General features: G+C 42.1%; 1 protein-coding gene across 4 annotated transcripts in view; it reads left to right on the top strand.

The window, feature by feature from the left end:
• Positions 1-9,218: 9,218 nt before the first annotated feature.
• rbl1 (retinoblastoma-like 1 (p107)) overlaps positions 9,219-21,974 on the top strand; it is a 40,028-nt gene continuing 27,272 nt past the window's right edge. For 3 of the 4 annotated variants that reach the window (XM_071386839.1, XM_071386830.1, XM_071386817.1), the window contains exons 1-3: positions 9,219-9,501; positions 17,960-18,093; positions 20,066-20,266. In XM_071386839.1, coding sequence (XP_071242940.1) covers positions 9,343-9,501; positions 17,960-18,093; positions 20,066-20,266 — 494 coding nt within the window. In that variant the 5' untranslated portion in view covers positions 9,219-9,342. The remainder of the gene's footprint in view (positions 9,502-17,959; positions 18,094-20,065; positions 20,267-21,974) is intronic. The other variant, XM_071386825.1, reaches the window with a different exon arrangement.

Below are 21,974 nucleotides of genomic sequence, written 5' to 3'. Positions count from 1 at the left end.
GAGACGTGAAGAGGGGGAATCAAAAATGTGTCTTCTGACAAATTTTAACTAGTTTATTCACGTCTATAAGACGTGAAGAGGGGGATTTGTAAGAAATTGTATTAGATACTGGTAACTTGTTTTACAACTTCTCAACACAAGCTATACTTGGCACAACATGCACCCATCCCCACTATACCCCCACACTTTGTACCCTTATAAATAACCACAGGCCCACACACACACTCCCCTCCCCCATGAATAGGCCCCTGTGAAAACAAACGCGCATGCATTCTGCTCAAGGATGAGACTAAGACAAAGAACTGTGTGAAGAGCCAATGGAACGTCGACATCAGGCCCGGACAGGACTACCCACGACCCAGATCGACCAATAGGAAGGCCAGACTACAAGATCAACCTACTTTGCTTGTTGCCTATATAATCTGTACAAACTGTGTAGAGCGGTCTCTTTTCCGACGATTCCATACGAGTCAGACAGAAGGGGCCGTGCTGCACGATTTACTAAGATATTTTTACATGTGAATAAACTGCCTTATTATACAAATATCCACCTCGTCCTATGTCTCAACTTGATCTCCTGTCTCCAGTAAACGTTTTATCAACATACGCCTTATTGTAAATGCCCATTGCAGTGTCACTGAGATAAGCCATCATGAACACCTCTCATCCTTCCCAGGAGATGTTACCCCAGCTTTAGCTAATGCTCTCTTCATCTCAGCCAACGTAAAAAGGGCAATCAACGCATCCCCCCACCATCTCTCTCTGATCCAGGACCCCGGATGTTCTCCTCTGACCCTGGCTGCAGTCCAAACACGTTATTTTTACTCCCCTCAGCCCTTGCGCTATCCACTATACTCCCCGTCGAAACCGGATGCAGTTTGATTGCCATCTTAAGTGGAGGTCCAATTCACTGACGTTGCCCCCTATAAGCCCTCAATTTGGCTTGAGGGAGCGAGTGAACAACTTTGGTGACTTGCGGGGTTGATATGACCCACAATTCAATGCAAACTGTAGACACATGTCAAACTCTGGTATTGGAATACATTACCAAACTATAAAACTAGCTAGCTACCTGACAGGAGTGCTAGCTAGATACGTTCGCTTACTAGGTACATTAATAGCTTTAGATTGGTTGTTTATACACTCAACTTCAAGATTTCCAAGAACGACGTTACCTCTCCTATCATCACGCTCCCTCGCTTTGGCAAGGGACATTTAAAGAGGAATGGAAACAGTTTAGGAAGTGAATCTAAACAAAGATATACATTCAATCCACTAATAATAAACATGTACATTTAACACAAAACATCTCTATATTTAGTATTTTGATCGCCGACAAGGTTTATTTGAGTTATGGTCATCGCCATTTTAAATTGCAATATTAACAACCGACGCCAGTGCGTCACTGGCAGGATTCAGCAAATTGTCTGTGGTATTGAGTTTTCGGCGCAGACAGTGAATCGAAGAGAGTGAGGTTAGGGGCGGACAACGAAGATAGCAACAGCAAGTAGTAATTCAAACATTAACCGTATAGCACCAGGCTGTATGAATTGGCTCCAAAAAATCACTCGGTAAACTACCATCGGCTGCCTAAGGACATACAACTTTTGAAGAAGTGGCTCCATGTCCTGAAGAGGAAGGACGTGCCAGCTTGAGCTACCAGGATCTGCAGACAGCATTTCGCGGAGGCAGACTTCGCGATGAAGGGCACTTTCTATGCGGCAACCGGGAGTTTCCGAATGGAAAGGCGTCATAGGCCTATGTTGAAGCCCTTTGCCATTGAGGGTTATGGTGTAGGGGTTACCGACCGACCATCATCAAAAGCGACTGAACAGAGGCGACGCGAGTCAATGCAATGGAGCCCCAGAGGTAACGTTAACCGGTCATGGCTGTTGTTGACTCGGCTAGCGTTAGACACTGGACAACTTTGTTGCAACTCTAGTTGAACGTAACTAGCTAATTGCGTCTGAACTGTTTTGTGTAACATCCACCAGAAAATAACATTAACAAGCAACTAAAATTGCAACACAGTTTCTGTGTACCCGTTATTAGGTAACGTTAGTTACTGTAGTTAGCTTCCACCTCATAGTAAAGTACTGTAATATATTTTGTTGACATTTGTTTTTTGTAATGTTTTGTTAGCTCCACCTCATTTAGCTAGACTGAAGTTGACATACTTATTTTTCAGCAAACATTAGCTGTGTGTGTTGACAAACCATACAACAGGTAGCTTGTTAATGCTAACTGATATACAGTGGGGAGAACAAGTATTTGACACACTGCCGATTTTGCAGGTTTTCCTACTTACAAAGCATGTAGAGGTCTGTAATTTATATCATAGGTACACTTCAACTGTGAGAGACGGAATCTAAATTTTAAAAAATCCAGAAAATCACATTGTATGATTTAAGTAATTAATTTGCATTTTATTGCATGACATAAGTATTTGATACATCAGAAAAGCAGACTTAATATTTGGTACAGAAACCTTTGTTTGCAATTACAGAGATCATACGTTTCCTGTAGTTCTTGACCAGGTTTACACACACTGCAGCAGGGATTTTGGCCCACTCCTCCATACAGACCTTCTCCAGATCCTTCAGGTTTCGGGGCTGTCGCTGGGCAATATGGACTTTCAGCTCCCTCCAAAGATTTTCTATTGGGTTCAGGTCTGGAGACTGGCTAGGCCACTCCAGGACCTTGAGATACTTCTTACGGAGCCACTCCTTAGTTGCCCTGGCTGTGTGTTTCGGGTCGTTGTCATGCTGGAAGACCCAGCCACGACCCATCTTCAATGCTTCTACTGAGGGAAGGAGGTTTTTGGCCAAGATCTCGCGATACATGGCCCCATCCATCCTCCCCTCAATACGGTGCAGTCGTCTTGTCCCCTTTGCAGAAAAGAATCCCCAAAGAATGATGTTTCCACCTCCATGCTTCACGGTTGGGATGGTGTTCTTGGGGTTGTACTCGGGGTTGTACTCATCCTTCTTCTTCCTCCAAACACAGCGAGTGGAGTTTAGACCAAAAAGCTCTATTTTTGTCTCATCAGACCACATGACCTTCTCCCATTCCTCCTCTGGATCATCCAGATGGTCATTGGTAAACTTCAGACGGGCCTGGACATGCGCTGGCTAGTTGCCCTGGCTGTGTGTTTCGGGTCGTTGTCATGCTGGAAGACCCAGCCACGACCCATCTTCAATGCTTCTACTGAGGGAAGGAGGTTTTTGGCCAAGATCTCGCGATACATGGCCCCATCCATCCTCCCCTCAATACGGTGCAGTCGTCTTGTCCCCTTTGCAGAAAAGAATCCGCAAAGAATGATGTTTCCACCTCCATGCTTCACGGTTGGGATGGTGTTCTTGGGGTTGTACTCGGGGTTGTACTCATCCTTCTTCTTCCTCCAAACACAGCGAGTGGAGTTTAGACCAAAAAGCTCTATTTTTGTCTCATCAGACCACATGACCTTCTCCCATTCCTCCTCTGGATCATCCAGATGGTCATTGGTAAACTTCAGACGGGCCTGGACATGCGCTGGCTTGAGCAGGGGGACCTTGCGTGCGCTGCAGGATTTTAATCCATGACGGCGTAGTGTGTTACTAATGGTTTTCTTTGAGACTGTGGTCCCAGCTCTCTTCAGGTCATTGACCAGGTCCTGCCGTGTAGTTCTGGGCTGATCCCTCACCTTCCTCATGATCATTGATGCCCCACGAGGTGAGATCTTGCATGGAGCCCCAGACCGAGGGTGAATGACCGTCATCTTGAACTTCTTCCATTTTCTAATAATTGCGCCAACAGTTGTTGCCTTCTCGCCAAGCTGCTTGCCTATTGTCCTGTAGCACATCCCAGCCTTGTGCAGGTCTACAATTGTATCCCTGATGTCCTTACACAGCTCTCTGGTTTTGGCCATTGTGGAGAGGTTAGAGTCTGTTTGAGTGTGTGGACAGGTGTCTTTTTATACAGGTAACGAGTTCAAACAGGTGCAGTTAATACAGGTATTGAGTGGAGAACAGGAGGGCTTCTTAGAGAAAAACTAACAGGTCTGTGAGAGCCGGAATTCTTACTGGTTGGTAGGTGATCAAATACTTATGTCAGGCAATAAAATGCAAATGAATTACTTAAAAATCATACAATGTGATTTTCTGGATTTTTGTTTTAGATTCCGTCTCTCACAGTTGAAGTGTACCTATGATAAAAATTACAGACCTCTACATGCTTTGTAAGTAGGAAAACCTGCAAAATCGGCAGTGTATCAAATACTTGTTCTCCCCACTGTATGTGTGTTCAGTTGTCTTAACAAAAAGTTTGTTTCTTTTCAGGATGATGTTTTCATCCTGGAGGAGACTGTGCAGGAGGCAGGTGGTACATGCAAATCCATGTTATTTCCAAGGCTATTGTTTTATTTCAAGTATATGCAGTGATTAACTTTAGCCTAATAGATGCCTTAATTGTTTTCTACCAACAGAAAGAATGGTTAGTACAGCATGCCAAACTGACCCCTTGGTGCCAGAGTGTTCCTGTGCTGCGTTGGAGAAGAGGTCTACCGGCACCATCATTAAAGAGTTTAGGGCTCAGCTAGATTGCGCTCACGACCATCAGTATACAACCGAGTCCTGCCCCTATACGCCACAGATGGAGCTGACGGAGAGTGAGATCAATGAAGACCATAACTCACTGTATGAACCTAAGGGCTCAAAATCACAATCATCACAGTGCGAGCCAAGATATACTATCGATCAGCGGGATGGTGTTCCGAAAATAAAGGAGCTGGCCATTCAACAGCGAATTCATAAGATACACCCATCCATAAAGGGAATCGGAGTAGAATTGTTTTTCCACTGATTTAATTTTTTTTTTTTTTTTACCCGTTTCAATGGATGTGTTACCTTGTCCCGGTTCTGCTGTTTCAACTCTCTCTCTCAACCTATTAGTGCTCAGCTGTGAAAGGCTAACTGACATTTGCTCCTGAGGTGTTGAACTGTTGCACCCTCAGTGTGAATAACCACTCAGAGAATAATAACCACTGTGGTTATTATTTTGATGTAAAAAGGGCTTTTATCAAATATATTTGATTGTTTGCTGTGCTGGATGCTGTGTATTCACTAACTTAGTGATGGGACATTTTTATAGTATCTGTAACATATTTTGGTGTTTATTTATTCTGCATCTTAACTTCTTAAAGTGGTAATCAGCAGTAGAGACAATAACAAAGGGACTCCCTGCTCCTCTTGGTAAAAAGCTGATGGATGAGTCTGGAAAAATGTAACCACTCAAATTCATAGACCGCTATAGATGCAAAGACGGACCATCCACGATATCAAAATTATAATCCTGTTTCTATGATCTGTTTCCACTACCATGTACCCAGTTCGCTTTGGATAAAGGCGTCTGCTAAATGGCATATATTACTAAAGTCTGCTTTGACTCTGACTAGCTGCCCAGTGTAGTTACCATTCCTTTCCAATAGATGGCAGCCGAAGCTAGTTCAACTCACTACTCTAGCGACAGGGACACGGGATTAGTGCGCACTGAAAGTAGTTTTATCTTCAAAGCAAGTTTGTGGTTACGCTTGAACCTGTTATAGTGGACAAGCTAACTATTTTTACATAAGGCGCAGGCATTAGGCCTATGTCTTAGACTAGGCTAGATTTACTAAATGAACTGGTTTTATTCCATGCCTTTGCTTCTCTCTATGCACGCCTTATGGAAGAGACGACACACGCAGGGATGAGATGCCATACAACTCGTCCAATTCTCTCGTACCCATAGGGTGAACTGCCGATAAACTGCCAGCCTGTATGCTCTGCAAACAAAATCATAAGAAAAGTTAGTCTGATACCGAAACTAAATCACAATGTATTTATAATGAGGATGCCCCATTATTGGTTAGAATGAGATTTCATGAATCATGATGCTGTCTGCGATTGGAACTCCGGTTGTCTAATCTAAAGGCGCTGATGATAAACATCGTTATAGGATACTGATTATGTATATTGAGCACCGACACGTCCAATAAATACACTGCTCAAAAAAATAAAGGGAACACTTAAACAACACAATGTAACTCCAAGTCAATCACACTTCTGTGAAATCAAACTGTCCACTTAGGAAGCAACACTGATTGACAATAAATGTCACATGCTGTTGTGCAAATGGAATAGACAAAAGGTGGAAATTATAGGCAATTAGCAAGACACCCCCAATAAAGGACTGATTCTGCAGGTGGTGACCACAGACCACTTCTCAGTTCCTATGCTTCCTGGCTGATGTTTTGGTCACTTTTGAATGCTGGCGGTGCTCTCACTCTAGTGGTAGCATGAGACGGAGTCTACAACCCACACAAGTGGCTCAGGTAGTGCAGCTCATCCAGGATGGCACATCAATGCGAGCTGTGGCAAGAAGGTTTGCTGTGTCTGTCAGCGTAGTGTCCAGAGCATTGAGGCGCTACCAGGAGACAGGCCAGTACATCAGGAGACGTGGAGGAGGCCGTAGGAGGGCAACAACCCAGCAGCAGGACCGCTACCTCCGCCTTTGTGCAAGGAGGAGCACTACCAGAGCCCTGCAAAATGACCTCCAGCAGGCCACAAGTCAACATACAAGTCAACAGGTGTAAGTCAAAACGAATGGAAATAAGTTAGAAATTTTGCTACTACGTAAAAGGAAATATATTTTATATATAATATATATTTTGGAAATTGTAGAAATAAAACATTTCCCTTCTTCAGAGGTTCCAGCTAGGCAGGATAGTGTTAGTTAGCTAATTAATTTGCTAGCTATCATATAGAGGTGTATATTAATAATTATATATTTAATATAAGTAGACATGCGCTCATAATTTTATGTAGCACATGTAAAGCACCCACAAGCCACCAGTGGCTGAAAATACAATCATTGCAGCATGAACGAGTGACAATTTCCGGCCAAGGATGGTTCATTGCCCTGCAAGTGTATACTCGTCATACGTCATTATACGTCATCCGAAGCAAGGAGATAGACCAGATGCTTTTCAATTTTCTGTGGAGAAACCGTACCCATTACATTAGGAAAACTGTTGTAATGAACACTTATAAGAATGGTGGGCTGAATTTTCTGGACTTTACTACCTTAAATAATACTTTTAAGATCAATTGAATAAAACAATTCCTAAGAAGACCCACTTCTATGTGGAATTCTCTACTTTTGGTGGCCTTAACTTCATGTTGGTTTGCAATTATAATATTGACAAAGTTCCAGTGAAACTTTCTGCTTTTCATCGGCAGGGTCTCTTGTCATGTTCCTTAATTTATAAGCATCATTTTTCTCCACACAGATATTATATATGGAATAATCGGGATATATTGTATAAAAATACTAATTTGTTTTTAGAATATTGGTTCTGAAATAATGTCCTATTAGTGAGCCAACTGGTAAATGCAGAGGGTCTTTTTCTCAGTTATAAGGAATTCTTATCACTTTACAAGGTCCCTGTAACGCCTAAAGATTTTGCAATTGTTTTAGATGCCATTCCCTCAGGTGTTGCTTTATTATTCAGGAACGTGTCAAGACCTGACCCTCAGAGCCTACCTTCCGTTGACCCTGTTGACTCATCAGTAGGAAAGATTTGTTTCTCTTTTGGTCCATTCAACAACAGAGAGATACGATGTTGCCACACACATATCTACTTGTTAACAAAATTAAGGAAGTTTCCTTTAAAATTATTCATAAATATTATCCTGCCATCCACTATATGAAGAAGTTTAAGGAAAACATCAACTCAAATTGCTCCTTTTGTAATGACCACCCAGAAACCATGTTGCATCTTTTTTGGCATTGTATTCATGTAAGAAAACTGTGTTTAGACATCAGTAAATTTATAATTGAACATATTTATGAAGATCTTACACTATTGTGGAGAGATGTAACGTAAACTCACCCCATTCCGTACAAATGTGCGCAACTGCAAGATTCAAACGAGGCTACAAAGAAAACTAATGGGACTGTAGCGACTGTGTTGACTTCAAAATCGGGGGTGTGAACTACGTTTCTATTCATGCGTTGATCAACATGGTAATGGCTCTATAGTATTGGAGAAAAGTTTAAATAAACGGACCCTCCGTTACATTGTGACGTGTCATGCCGTAACGTACAGCACGCATAAAGCAACTATTTCTGTCTTACAATCTCTCTCCACCAGGTGTAGCACTTCTCTCATCGTTTAAAAACAAGAAATGGACAGTAAGGGGGGATACCTAGTCATTTTTTGCGTCATCATTGCATGCGATCATCATTCTCAAAGCCGCTGTTTACTTCTAAGATCACTTTAGCACCGCCCTAAAAACCTGATTCAAATTCGGCACAAACCTTCAAATAGGTATGTAATGACACATTATATAAACTCTTTATAGTGTTTTATTTACATTTTTAGAGGCGATAAGGTGATAAGTTGGACAGATCGAGTGAAAAAAAGCAATTTTCCCACACAACATCTCTCCTTCTCACTATCACGCATTAGTTTCGCTTCCCCACCCGCCATTTTTAAAAAGACCCGACGGGGCTCATTGCCTTCTTGAATCATGCAGAAACAGGCAGCATGGGGGTCATGTAATTGGTTCTGTTGGAAAGGGGAGAAATTGTGCTTTACAATGGTATTGACATTACAGTTGATCTGGAAGTATTACGTTTTTGGGGCGCTAAAATAAGGTCAATTGTACGGACCAAGGCGATGTACAAAAGTGAGTGAGTTTACGTTACTGCTTGGATTCTTTACCTACGATAGAAATAAGCTGAAACATTTTTATGTAATGAATTTCATTATTCTTTTGGCCTAATTTCATATTCACAAATGTACATTTACAAACAAAACACCACATTATCTTACCTTACAAAAATAAATTGACCTGTATTTTAAGACAATTAAATACTCGACTAACATAAAAAGCTGTTAGAATAATAAGTGTATGTATGTCCCTTAATTAAGGTCCTTGTGTAATGTGATATTGTACCCCCTAGCCCAATTGTCCTTTGTATATTATTGATATATACGTGTGTTCCCACATGTACTTCCTGTATTGATTTGTTGTTGATAAAAAATATATACAAAATAAAAGGGCTGAGGTGACAGGGTGTGTCTTTTAAGTGTTTGGACTGCACACTTTGATTTTGAAACGCAACCCCTGTTTATGTTCCTTTGTTTGCCCTTTGGGGCCTTTACTCATTGGTCGGAAAGGATCCGTTTTCGCGCCAATTGCACCACGGTGCATTGTGGGAATTGAATGACCGGTGGTCTGTTTGTGGTGTCTCGACTGCTTTGTTGACATAGATAGCTATATATTTTAATTTCTCTGCCACTGTAACTTAGATTTACAAATGCGGGGAGACGAGTCAGATTCCGACTCCGGGCGGACGGACGAGAGTTCCGTCCGAAAGAGCTTGGAAATGCTTTGTCAGGAGCTGAATATGGACGAACAGACGGCATCTGAAGCAATGCAAAACTTCAAGTCGATTTGGAATACATACACACTGGAGGTAAACTAGCTAACTAACAGTAGCTAGCTATATTATTAAACTAGGTAGTTAATAGTTTTAGATATACGTAGCCTCTTAGCGTTACTTTGTTTAGGACGTTGGGATCAGATATTGTGGGATCAACAATGCGGCCGGACATGGACGGTCTTAACTCTCCTGTCGCGTGTGTTTAGCGTAACGTAAATGTTAAGCTATTATCCCCTCTTCATATTTGGTAACGTTAGTTGTGTTAGCAATGTTACTAACGTCGTTCGTTTTGAAAGTTAGTTGGTTAGCGCATATAGCCATTAGCTAACTAACGTTAGCTGAACATAGTAAATAACACTTATTTTCCATCAACCAGCCCACTTGCCAAGGCAGGGAACTGGTAATTTGCGAAATCGGTCACAATGCTAGACATCAGGTTGGCTATCTATTTAGCTAACTAGTTTGCTACCTTTTTGTTTTGTCTGATCATTTGGGAACACACCAGTCGCGGTCAGTTCCGTTAAAGATTATGGAGGACGATTTTTTATGAGCTCAATGTAACTGTCTCCTTTAAGTCCATTATTGGGCAAACGTTACTCCTTCTAGTCCACGGACCTAACATGTTCTGTTTTAAAGGGAAATTGGTTGTTGAAGCCAAATACTCCATGTAATTGTGAATCGATTCTCATTTGCGGTACGGTTCTATAAACAAATCTTTCTACTTTCATATCACTTCAAAGATAATTTCACAACTTCAAAATGCACACTTACTGTATGTACACTGCTTTAGCTAGTTTTAACCAACAATTTATATATACAGCAGATTACTGATAGGGGGCGCTGTGTACCGAACCTCCATCTTGGCACGTCACCTCAGCTTCCAAAATGTCTCCGTTAGTTTTTTCCCCACGTATTCTATTAGACAATATTAATGCAGATTTTTTTGGTTTGTTGTGAGTTTAACATAAAAATACAAAATAACATGTTTAATATTTTTATTTTATTTTTTACTTAAAGTATATTTTTTAGATGGCTAATTTTACTGTCCCCACGACGTGTAAGAGTAAATGTATAATTATTGAATTAATTGATTTGGCCAAGTGCAACTGCGGTCTCTGTTCAGTGCGCTCTCTGCTTAGCAGCGGTGTCTGCTCAGTTTGGCAGCTGCACGAGTGGGAGATGCCCGTGTGCTTCGCGGTTTACCAGATCTTTTTTCTGGGGTTTTCTTGGAAGATCACCCCGACACACGCTGCAGCGCTGTCGTTCAACAGCAGATGATGCGCTGTAAGCCAATGATTTGTCATTCCCACTCGCCAAATGGACTCATGCTCGCAACAAGTTCTGACTGAGCTCAATTCTCAATGAAAAGTCAATACACCGATGAGTTTCTCTTTCATACAAGCGTTGAGAATTTATGAAGAGCTCCTTAAATGTGTTTTGTGTGGGGAAGTGCTTAGTAATGAGTCAATCAAAATAAACAAATTCGTATAACGACACGTCCTGACCAAACATCCACAGCATGACGGTATACCCAGGGAATTATTTCAGAACAGGTCAGAATGCTTCAGGAAACAGTACTTCGACAGTGGAAAAGTAAGTCGGCCAGCAAGGCATTGTTGTCCTTTTATAAAAGAGAATAAGCAGAAATAAGGGAGTACTATCTAATAGGAGTATTGGATTCTCTTTCAAACAATCCCCTGGCCTTGTACACAGCTAATAGCTAATGTTAGCCAAAGCAAGTTCAAGTTGAAAACAAGTCTAGGTTGGAACAGTTACTGTTAAAGTACAAGTCATTTTTATGGCCACTACGAGTGCCGCTTCTGGATGAGCGTTTTCTTGTTTGCTTATGTCCTTAGTTGGTTGAGTGTGGACTTAGTGCCAGCATCTGGCAATAGACAGCTATGAATAATATAAACTCAGAGACGTCACTTTTTCAGGGCCCTGTCTTTCAAAGATAATTTGTAAAAATCCAAATCGCATCACAGATCTTCATTGTAAATGGTTTAAACGCTGTTTCCCATGCTTGTTCAATGAACCATAAACAATTAATGATCATGTACCTGTGGAACGGTCGTTAGGACACTAACAGCTTACAGACGGTAGGCAATTAAGGTCACAGTTTTGAAAACTTAGACACAAAATGATTGATGTATACATCAATGATGTTGCTCTTGCTGCGGGCGATTCCCTGATCCACCTCTACGCAGACGACACCATTCTATATACTTCCGGCCCTTCCTTGGACACTGTGCTATCTAACCTCCAAACGAGCTTCAATGCCATACAACACTCCTTCCGTGGCCTCCAACTGCTCTTAAACGCTAGTAAAACCAAATGCATGCTTTTCAACCGTTCGCTGCCTGCACCCGCACGCCCGACTAGCATCACCACCCTGGACGGTTCCGACCTAGAATATGTGGACATCTATAAGTACCTAGGTGTCTGGCTAGACTGCAAACTCTCCTTCCAGACTCATATCAAACATCTCCAATCCAAAATCAAATCAAGAATCGGCTTTCTATTCCGCAACAAAGCCTCCTTCACTCACGCCGCCAAACTTACCCTAGTAAAACTGACTATCCTACCGATCCTCGACTTCGGCGATGTCATCTACAAAATAGCTTCCAACACTCTACTCGGCAAACTGGATGCAGTTTATCACAGTGCCATTCGTTTTGTTACTAAAGCACCTTATACGACCCACCACTGCGACCTGTATGCCCTAGTCGGCTGGCCCTCGCTACATGTTCGTCGTCAGACCCACTGGCTCCAGGTCATCTACAAGGCTATGCTAGGTAAAGTGCCGCCTTATCTCAGTTCACTGGTCACGATGGCTACACCCACCCGCAGCACGCGCTCCAGCAGGTGTATCTCACTGATCATCCCTAAAGCTAAAACCTCATTTGGACGCCTTTCCTTCCAGTTCTCTGCTGCCTGCGACTGGAACGAATTGCAAAAATCTCTGAAGTTGGAGACTTTTATCTCCCTCAACAACTTTAAACATCTGCTATCCGAGCAGCTAACCGATCGCTGCAGCTGTACATAGTCCATCTGTAAAACTACCCACCCAATTTACCTACCTCACCCCCCATACTGCTTTTATTTATTTACTTTTCTGCTCTTTTGCACACCAGTATCTCTTCTTGCACATGATCATCTGATGATTTATCACTCCAGTGTTAATCTGCTAAATTGTAATTATTCGATTTATTGCCTACCTCATGCCTTTTGCACACATTGTATATAGATTCTCTTTTTTTCTACCATGTTATTGACTTGTTTATTGTTTACTCCATGTGTAACTCTGTGTTGTCTGTTCACACTGCTATGCTTTATCTTGGCCAGGTCGCAGTTGCAAATGAGAACTTGTTCTCAACTAGCCTACCTGGTTAAATAAAGGTGAAATAAATAAAAAAAAGAAAAAAAAAGAGACCTAACAGGCATGCTGCAAGAAGGCATGGGGACTGCAGATGTGGCCAGGGCAATAAATTGCAATGTCTGTACTGTGAGACGCCTAATACATAGCTACAGGGAGACAGGACGGACAGCTGATCGTCCTCGCAGTGGCAGACCACGTGTAACAACACCTGCACAGGATCGGTACATCCGAACATCACACCTGCAGGAGAGGTACAGGATGGCAACAACAACTGCCCGAGTTACACCAGGAAAGCACAAACCTGCCGTCGCTGGACCAGACAGGACTGGAAAGTGCTCTTTTCTGAGTGACGGTTTTGTCTCACCACGGGTGATGGTCGGTTTCGCGTTTATCGTCGAAGGAATGAGCGTTACATCGAGGCCAGTGCTCTGGAGCGGGATCGATTTGTTACATTTTGTTACAGTACAGCCTTGTTCTAAAACATATATATATATATATTTTTTAATCTCATCAATCTACACACAATACCCCATAATGACAAAGCAAAAACAGGTTTTTAGAAATGTTTGGAAATGTGTGAAAAATAATAAACAAATACCTATTCACACCCTTTCCTAATGAGACTTGCATTTGAGCTCCGGTGCATCCTGTTTCCATTGATCATCCTTGATGTTTCTACAACTTGATTGGAGTCCACCTGTGGTAAATTCATTTAATTGGACATGATTTGGAAAGGCACACACCTGTCTATATGAAGGTCCCACAGTTGACAGTACATGTCAGAGCAAAATCCAAGCCATGAGGTCAAAGGAATTGTCCGTGGAGCTCAGAGACAGGATTGTGTCGAGGCACAGATCTGGGAAAGGGTACCAAAAAAATTCTGCAGTTTTGAAGATCCCCAAGAACACAGCGGCCTCCATCATCCTCCAGAATTTTGGAACCGCCAAGACTCTTCCTAGACCTGGCCAAACTGAGCAATCGGGGGAGAAGAACCCGATGGTCGTTTTGACATGGCTCCATGAAAATACTTAGGAAATGTGATATGTACACTATCGCTCAAAAATTTGGGGTCACGTAGAAATGTCCTTGTTTTTGAAAGAAAAGAAGGGGGAAAAATTGTCCTTTTTTAAAATAACATCAAATTGGCCATAAATACAGTATAGACATTGTTAATGTTGTAAATGACTATTGTAGCTGGAAATGACAGCTTTTTAATGGAATATCTACATAGGCGTACAGAGGCCCATTATCAGCAACCATGTGTTCCAATGGCATGTTGTGTTAGCTAATCCAAGTTTTCATTTTACAAGACTAATTGATCATAATTTTGCAATTGTTAGCACAGCTGAAAACTCTTGTTCTGGTTTTAAAGAAGCAATAAAACTGGCCTTTTAGACTAGTTGAGTATCTGGAGCATTAGCATTTGTGGGTTCGATTACAGTCTCAGAATGGCCAGAAACAAATAACTTTCTTCTGAAACTCGTGTTGCTATTAAGACTAAACAGGATGTGCTCTTAGGCCTACATAGGGTTGCACATTTTGGGGAATATTCAGAGGTGGGACCTTTCTGTTGAAATTAACGGGAATATATGGGCGTTAACAGGAATATATTTTTGAATTAATGGAAATATATGAAAATTAATATTAATACATTTAAATGTAGATGTTTTTGGCATTGGATATATTTACTATTTCATATTGAGACCTAAACCTTTTACTGTATCATAATCGTTGTCAGGCTCAAATTTGCCCGGATGGACTCCAATTTTTCAACCCTTGTATTTCAGTGTCCTTCAACTTTGGACGTAACATTCGATGTAATTACTCACTCTAAACGGACGTTTGTCGAGTCATGGTTGGTTTCATTGCAATCCTCTGTTTGTTAGTAACACAGCCATACTTCATGGTTCTTTTCCCGGGACATATTGACCGAAAGGAACTGATTTGAACACACCAAACTATGTCCTCATTGCGCACCAATGATATGACCAGTGCTTTGTGGATTGACTGTATTTCGGACCAATGACCACTGATCGTCTTGAAATCTAGCTTGGTACATAGCCAATGAGCTGAGGTAAACGGAAATATGTAATGGTTCTATCCGGGAAGACCAGCCTTTGTTTGAAACTCGAGCGTAAACACAGACATTCGCCATTGAAAATTCTACCTGTAGCAGCCACGCTGGTTACGCGTAGCAGTATTGTTTTGAGAGCATTTTCTGCTGTTATACCTGAAGAATTATGGCGAGTAAATCTGTAAAATCAAAGGCAAAGTCTAAATATACAGATCGACACGATATTATTGAAGAAATTGATAGGGAAAGTGACAGTGAGTTACTCTTAGATGATTCGGATAGTGAGAATACTTTTGACTCTCAAATTGAAGAGATGTTCTTGTACGCAGAAGATGCAGTGTTGGACTGGTAAGTACCGTTGTTTGAAATTAATAATATCAAATATTATTCATTTGAGTTGTCTTGGAGATATTTTTATTTTATTTGCCATATACAAAAATATAATCAGTAATGAAATGTGTGAAGTACACATTGCTTTACATTGTGGGTGGGTGTATATCTGTGTGTTTCTATATTAGATATTTTTTACATTTTATTTTATCTAAACATGGAATGGAACAGCACCTCACCATAGTGATTGTTTCCCTACTCTATATATAATCTGTGTCTGTGTCTTTATTTCACAGTCCCAGCGATTCTGATTGGGAGCACATACTGCCAAGGTGCCCATCCCCCACTGAAGCTGGTTCGTCCAGCCGGACCCCTGCTGTCTCCGGCACCACACCTACCCCCGCCCGGCCATCTAGAGGTGTGAAGTCGGTGACAAAGAAGCGGAGGAAGGGAATTGTGGAACCTGCTGGCAGAGCGATGGAGGGGCGATGGCACTCTGTGCTGGAGGCAGATGTGGCCCCACCACCTCCAATATTCAGACCGAAAGGACCACCAGGACCTCAGCTGGACATGTCCTCAAAGTACAGCCCCATGCAACTTTTTCAGTTTTTTTCCCCCCTCGGCAGTTGTTGATTCCCTGGTGTTGAACACTAATAAGTACGGAGCTAAGAAGCAGGCAGCCAAGAAAGAGACATGGAAGCCCATTTCCATGTCAGATCTTTTTTGTTACCTTTCAATGGTCATTTACATGAGTCTTGTAAAGCTAAAAACCCTGAAGGACTACTGGAAAACTGCACCCCTCTATCAACTGCCTTTTTCCACCACTTTCATGTCATGCAAAAGGTTTCTGACAATCTCACGGGTGCTTCATATCAGTGACCCAAAAGTTGATGAGGACAACGAGAAGAAGCGAGGCACAGCAAGGTTTGATAGGCTCTGCTATATAAAACCTCTCTACCACAACATCGTTGAGGCCTGCAAGACCTATTTTCAGCCTGCCCAGAACCTTTCCATAGATGAGAGGATGGTAGCCTCAAAGGCCAGGATTGGCCTAAAACAATACATGTGTAACAAACCAACTAAATTGGGTTACAAACTGTTTGTTTTGGCTGATTCTGCGTGTGCATACACGTGCAATTTTTTTGTTTGAGGGGAAGAGCAGTTGTGCGACCGGTAAGGGACTTAGCTATGATTCCGTTATGGAGTTATTCGATTTTCAGCTGCTAGGGAAGGGCTACAAACTGTTTATGGACAACTTCTACACAAGCCCTACCCTGCTCACAGACCTGAGGAGGCTGGAGGTGTGGGCCTGTGGCACCATTCGGACCAACAGAGTGGGATTTCCGAAAACCAGGGTGAATAACATGCCTAAGCGGGCTGATCAGGGTACCACGAGATGGATTCGCGAGGATGGCCTGCTCTTTGAAGTGGATGGATACCAGAGAGGTGGTCATGTGCGCCACTGTCCACAAGTCCTTCAGTGGTGAACACGTCGTCAGGCGTGTGAAGAACGCTACTGGGGCATGGACCACCAAAAATGTCCCCATTCCAGCTGCTGTGAAGGACTACAACAAGAGCATGGGAGGTGTGGACCTGTCAGACGCGCTGATAGGCTACTATAATGTTCTCCACAAGACCATGAAATGGTACAAGACATTGTTTTATCATTTCATTGACATTGCTGTGGTGAATGCCTTCATATTCCAGAAGGAAATGGCTAAGAGCTGTGGACAGCCCAACCATCTCACAGCTAGCCTTCAGAGAGCTGCTCATCCAGGAGATTGCTAGCTACAGCAAGTCCACTGCAGCACCTTCTGTCCCCTCTACCTCTGTCCCTTCTGCTCCTTCAACCAGTGTTGAATCCATTGCTGCAGGCAGGAATGTGCCTCAGGGCAAAAAGGGCTCAGTAGGGAGGATTCGTTGTGCTCTTTGCCACAAGAAATCCCCTGTCACCTGCACCACTTGTTCGGTGACCCTCTGCTTCACACCGGAAAGAGACTGCTATGGGCTATGGCATCAGCAGCACAATATTGTGTAGAGGACTGAGGGTCTTCACAATATTGTACATTGAAAGTGTAAATAGTTACCCTTGTTATTTTTTTGTTTTTTGAAATGTTCATTTTTTGGTTTGTTTTTACATTTTTCAAATATATATTTTTTGAGGGTATGTTAGAATAAATTTTTTGTATTTTGTATATAGTTATTTGCATCAATGTACCAATTCGGCCACTTGGGTACATTTGGGAAACTTGTGAGGGACACCTGGGTGACTTCATGCTCAATGTCATGTAGCTCTCATTCCTGAAGGAATCTGTCTGAAACTTTGCTCAAATACTGTTGCCCTCTTATGTTATTCTTCGAAATTATCCCCAGCATCATATCTGAATGTTTGGCTGTTCTTGTTCATTTTTAAGATGCAACAACAATAAAAGAACAGAAAACGTCTTTATTTCCTTGTATTTTCTTCTACCAGTTCTATTGTGTTATATTCTCCTGCATTCAATTCACATTTCCACAAACTTCAGAGTGTTTCCTTTCAAATGATACCAAGAATATGCATATCCTTGTTTCTGGGCCTGAGCTACAGGCAGTTAGATTAGGGTATGTCTTCAGGTGGAAATTGAGAAAAGGGGGGGCTATCCCAAACAGGATAAAGCACTGTGACTTACTGTCATTTGCCATACACTTCTGACTTGTCTTTCTTTCAGGGGGAAGTAGTTCATTGGCTAGCCTGCTCTCTCTATGCAGCCTGCAGAAAGGGCTCCACACCCACTGTGGGTAAGGGGGTGATGGAAGGCAACTGTGTGTCCCTGACTCGAATACTCAGGACGTCAAAACTGAGGTCAGTGATAAGAGGCTTGGTCCCCAAACCTCCCACATGTCTACAGTGCCTTCAGAAAGTATTCACACCTTTTACTTTTTCCACTTTTTCCAAACTAATAAAAAATGTATTGAGTCAACCCCTTTATGTTATGGCAAGCCAAAATAAGTTCAGGAATAAACATTTGCTTAAGTTATATGTTGCATGGACTAATAGTGTTTAGCATAATTTTCTGTATGTCTCTATACCGTGCACACACAATTATTTGTAAGGTCCCTCGGTCAAGCAGGGACTTTCAAACACAGATTCAACCACAAAGACCAGGGAGGTTTTCCAATGCCTCGCAAATAAGGACACCTATTGGTTTTTAAAAAGCTCACCTTTAAATCTTTTTGAGCATGGTGAAGTTATTAATTGCACTTTGGATGGTGTATCAATACGCCCAATCACTACAGAGATACAGGCATCCTTCCTAACTCAGGTTGACGGAGAGGTTGGAAACCGGTCGTGGATTTCACCACGAGGCCAATGGTGACTTTGAAGCTGTTACGAGTTTTATGGCCGTGATAGGAGAACTTTGTAGTTAATCCAAAATACATAATACAAATATTCTAGAACTTGCATCCTGTTTGCATCAACTCACTAAAGTAATACTGCAAAACATGTGGGGTCCTGATTACAAAGTGTTATGTTCGGGTCAAATTTAATACAACACATGACTGAGTACCACTCTTCATATTTTCAAGCATAGTGGTGGCTGAATCATGTAATGAGTATGATAGTAATCGTTATGGACTGCAGTTTCAAGATAAGAAATTAACTGAATGGAACTAAGCACAGTCAAAATCCTAGAGGATAACCTGGTTGTCTGCTTTCCACCAGACACTGGGTGATTTAATTCACTTTTCAGCAGGACAATAACCTAAAACACAAGGCCAAATCTACACTGGAGTTGCTTACCAAGAAGACAATGAATGTTCCCGAGTGGCCGAGTTAGTTTTGACTTAAATTTGCTTAAATCTATGGCAAGACTTAAATTGTCAATTTGAAAGAGCTTGAATTTAGAAAATAATGGACACATTTTGTACTGTTGGGTTCTGAGAATATGAAGATATACTTAGTCATGTCACTGATGGAGTGCTTAGGTTTAGAGGGTCTACACCAGAAGTTAAGGGTCATTGGAGGAAAGTATATAGTGTGTGCAACTAAGCTAGGAATGTGTTGAGTGCAGGGAAGCGAGTACATGTGGCAGGCATTTGATAAGGGGAGATGGGTGGATATCTTAGAAACTAACAATGTCACTGAGGGAGAGAGGGTAATGTATAACGTTTACATTGTCAGTATATGTTGTTAGCCATCAGGGATGGAGAAGAGAGACAGTCTGGTATCAATAACCATGACAGCCTTGAGTTGGGGAGGAGTGAGTACTTTGGGTTAGAGGTTAGATGAAGTGAAGAAGAACAGGTATCACTAAGGTTCTGTCTAGCAGCAGAGATGCATTGGCTGTTCAGTTGTGGAGGAGGAGACTCAGCCTAGGAGAAAGGGTTAAATATTAGTGCTTGTGTGAATTTTTTTGTTGTAGCTTCTCTAGTGTCTGTGAGTTATTTACTCTGAACAATTAGAACCTAACAGTACAATCCATGTGTGAAAAGCTTTTTAGGGACTTACCTAGAAAGACTCACAGCTGTAATCACTGTCAAAGGTGATTCTAACCAGTATTGAATATGTATGTAAATGGGATATTTCTATTTCATTTTCAATAAATTTGCTAACATTTTTAAAAACATGTTGTCACTTGGTCATTATGGGTTATTGTGTTTAGATGGATGAGAAACACCCCTCAATGTAATCCATTTTTAATTCAGGCTTTAACAAAACAAAATGTGTTTTGGGTCAAGGGTATGAATACTGTGATGGCACTGTTTATGTGCACTATATGATTCGTTCCATAACTCGTAAGTTAATGTCATTTATTTTCATACATTGGTTTCAGTTTGATTCAGTTCTTCAACAAGATGAAGAAATGGTCGGATATGTCCAACTTATCTCAGGAATTTCGGAATCGCATGGGCCGCCTGGAGAGAACCTTTGAAGTGTCAACTGTGATCTTTCGGAAGTTTGAGCCCATATTCATGGACATGTTCCAGGATCCTCAAGGGGAGCCCCCACGACAGCCTAGGAGCAGAAAACACAGGTATAGCCCTTACACCTCTCTCTCTCTAGCCCCATTTCTTTTTCTGCCTCTGTCTGTCCTTCTCTCTCCCTCTGTCTCTCTGTTTGTCTGGCCCTCTCTGTCTGTCCGCCTCCCTTTAGTTCTAAAATAAAGCAAGCCTTAAATAATTAGCTTAAATAAACTGTTCCATTTCGGAAATTGCATTCACAAATGAATGCGACTGTTTTTAGTGTTTGCTGTAATACAACAGACTCTCTGGTACACTTCTAATTTATTTAGTAGTGTTTACATTGCTCCAAACAGTCAGAAACATTGTTGTAATCTATACAGCACCTGTTTGGCACACACAATATGCACGCAGCCCTCGGTCCTTACAGAAAAATAAGTTATCCAGTATTTTCCACAACTAGTCAAATTGAATCCGAACATCTGACTTTCCCTTTACCTCCTAAGCAACCAGTAAACATTTCCCTTTTCGAGTTTGTCACGTCCTCTGCATCCATTGTGTTGTCACGTGTTACGGTGTTCAGAGTTTGTTATAGGTGTTGCTCGCGGTTTGTGCAAGAAAACAATAACTGATTCAATAAATTGAATTAAGTTTTGTGCATAAGCTATGTATGAATGGCCTACAAGTAGCTTATCAACTTTCACAGTGAATGCTTTTGTTTGTTTTGTGCATATGAATTGAATAAGAACCTCCAGGCTTCCGACATAACCATCTATTTTATAAAAAAGAAAAGTAAAAAACGTATCCCGTCTGAATCGTCCTCTGGAATAATGCTCTCTCGCTGTCTGTCGGGCGCTCTCGCGCTGTCGGCTATGTCGGTCGGGCGCTCTCTTGCTGTCTGTCGGGCGCTCTCTCGCTGTCTGTCGGGCGCTCTCTCGCTGTCTGTCGGGCGCTCTCTCGCTGTCTGTCGGGCGCTCTCTCGCTGTCTGTCGGGCGCTGTCGGCTATGTCGGTCGGGCGCTCACTCGCTCTGTCGGGCTCTCGCGCTGTCTGCCGGGCGCTCGCTCGCTCTCGCGCTGTCTGCCGGGCGCTCGCTCGATCTCGCGCTGTCTGCCGGGCGCTCGCTCGATCTCGCGCTGTCTGCCGGGCGCTCGCTTTCTAGGAGTGGAGTCAATGCCTGGTTTGATGGACTCAAGAACACCTACAGTTGAAGTCGGAAGTTTACATACACCTTAGCCAAATACATTTAAACTCAGTTTTTCACAATTCCTGACATGTAATCCAAGTACAAATTCCCTGTCTTCGGTCAGTTAGGATCACCACTTTATTTTAAGAATGGGAAATGTCAGAATAATAGTAGTGATTTATTTCAGCTGTTTTTAATTTCATAACATTCCCAGTTGGTCAGAAGTTTACATACACTCAAATTAGTATTTGGTAACATTGCCTTTAAATTGTTTAACTTGGGTCAAACGTTTCGGGTAGCCTTTCACAAGCTTCCCACAATAAGTTGGGTGAATTTTGGCCCATTCCTCCTGACAGAGCTGGTGTAACCGAGTCAGGATTGTAGGCCTTGCTCGCACATGCTTTTTCAGTTCTGCCCACAAATTTTCGATGGGATTGAGGTCAGGGCTTTGTGATGGCCACTCCAATACCTTGACTTTGTTGTCCTTAAGCCATTTTGCCACAACTTTGGAAGTATGCTTGGTGTCATTGTCCATTTGGAAGACCCATTTGCGACTAAGCTTTAACTTCCTGACTGATGTCTTGAGATGTTGCTTCA

This window comes from Salvelinus alpinus, chromosome 2 (assembly GCF_045679555.1).
Source record: "Salvelinus alpinus chromosome 2, SLU_Salpinus.1, whole genome shotgun sequence".
In the NCBI taxonomy this organism is placed as follows: Eukaryota; Metazoa; Chordata; class Actinopteri; order Salmoniformes; family Salmonidae; genus Salvelinus; species Salvelinus alpinus.
The sequence above is the reverse complement of the archived record's forward strand: the minus strand, read 5'-3'. Positions and strand labels throughout refer to the sequence as shown.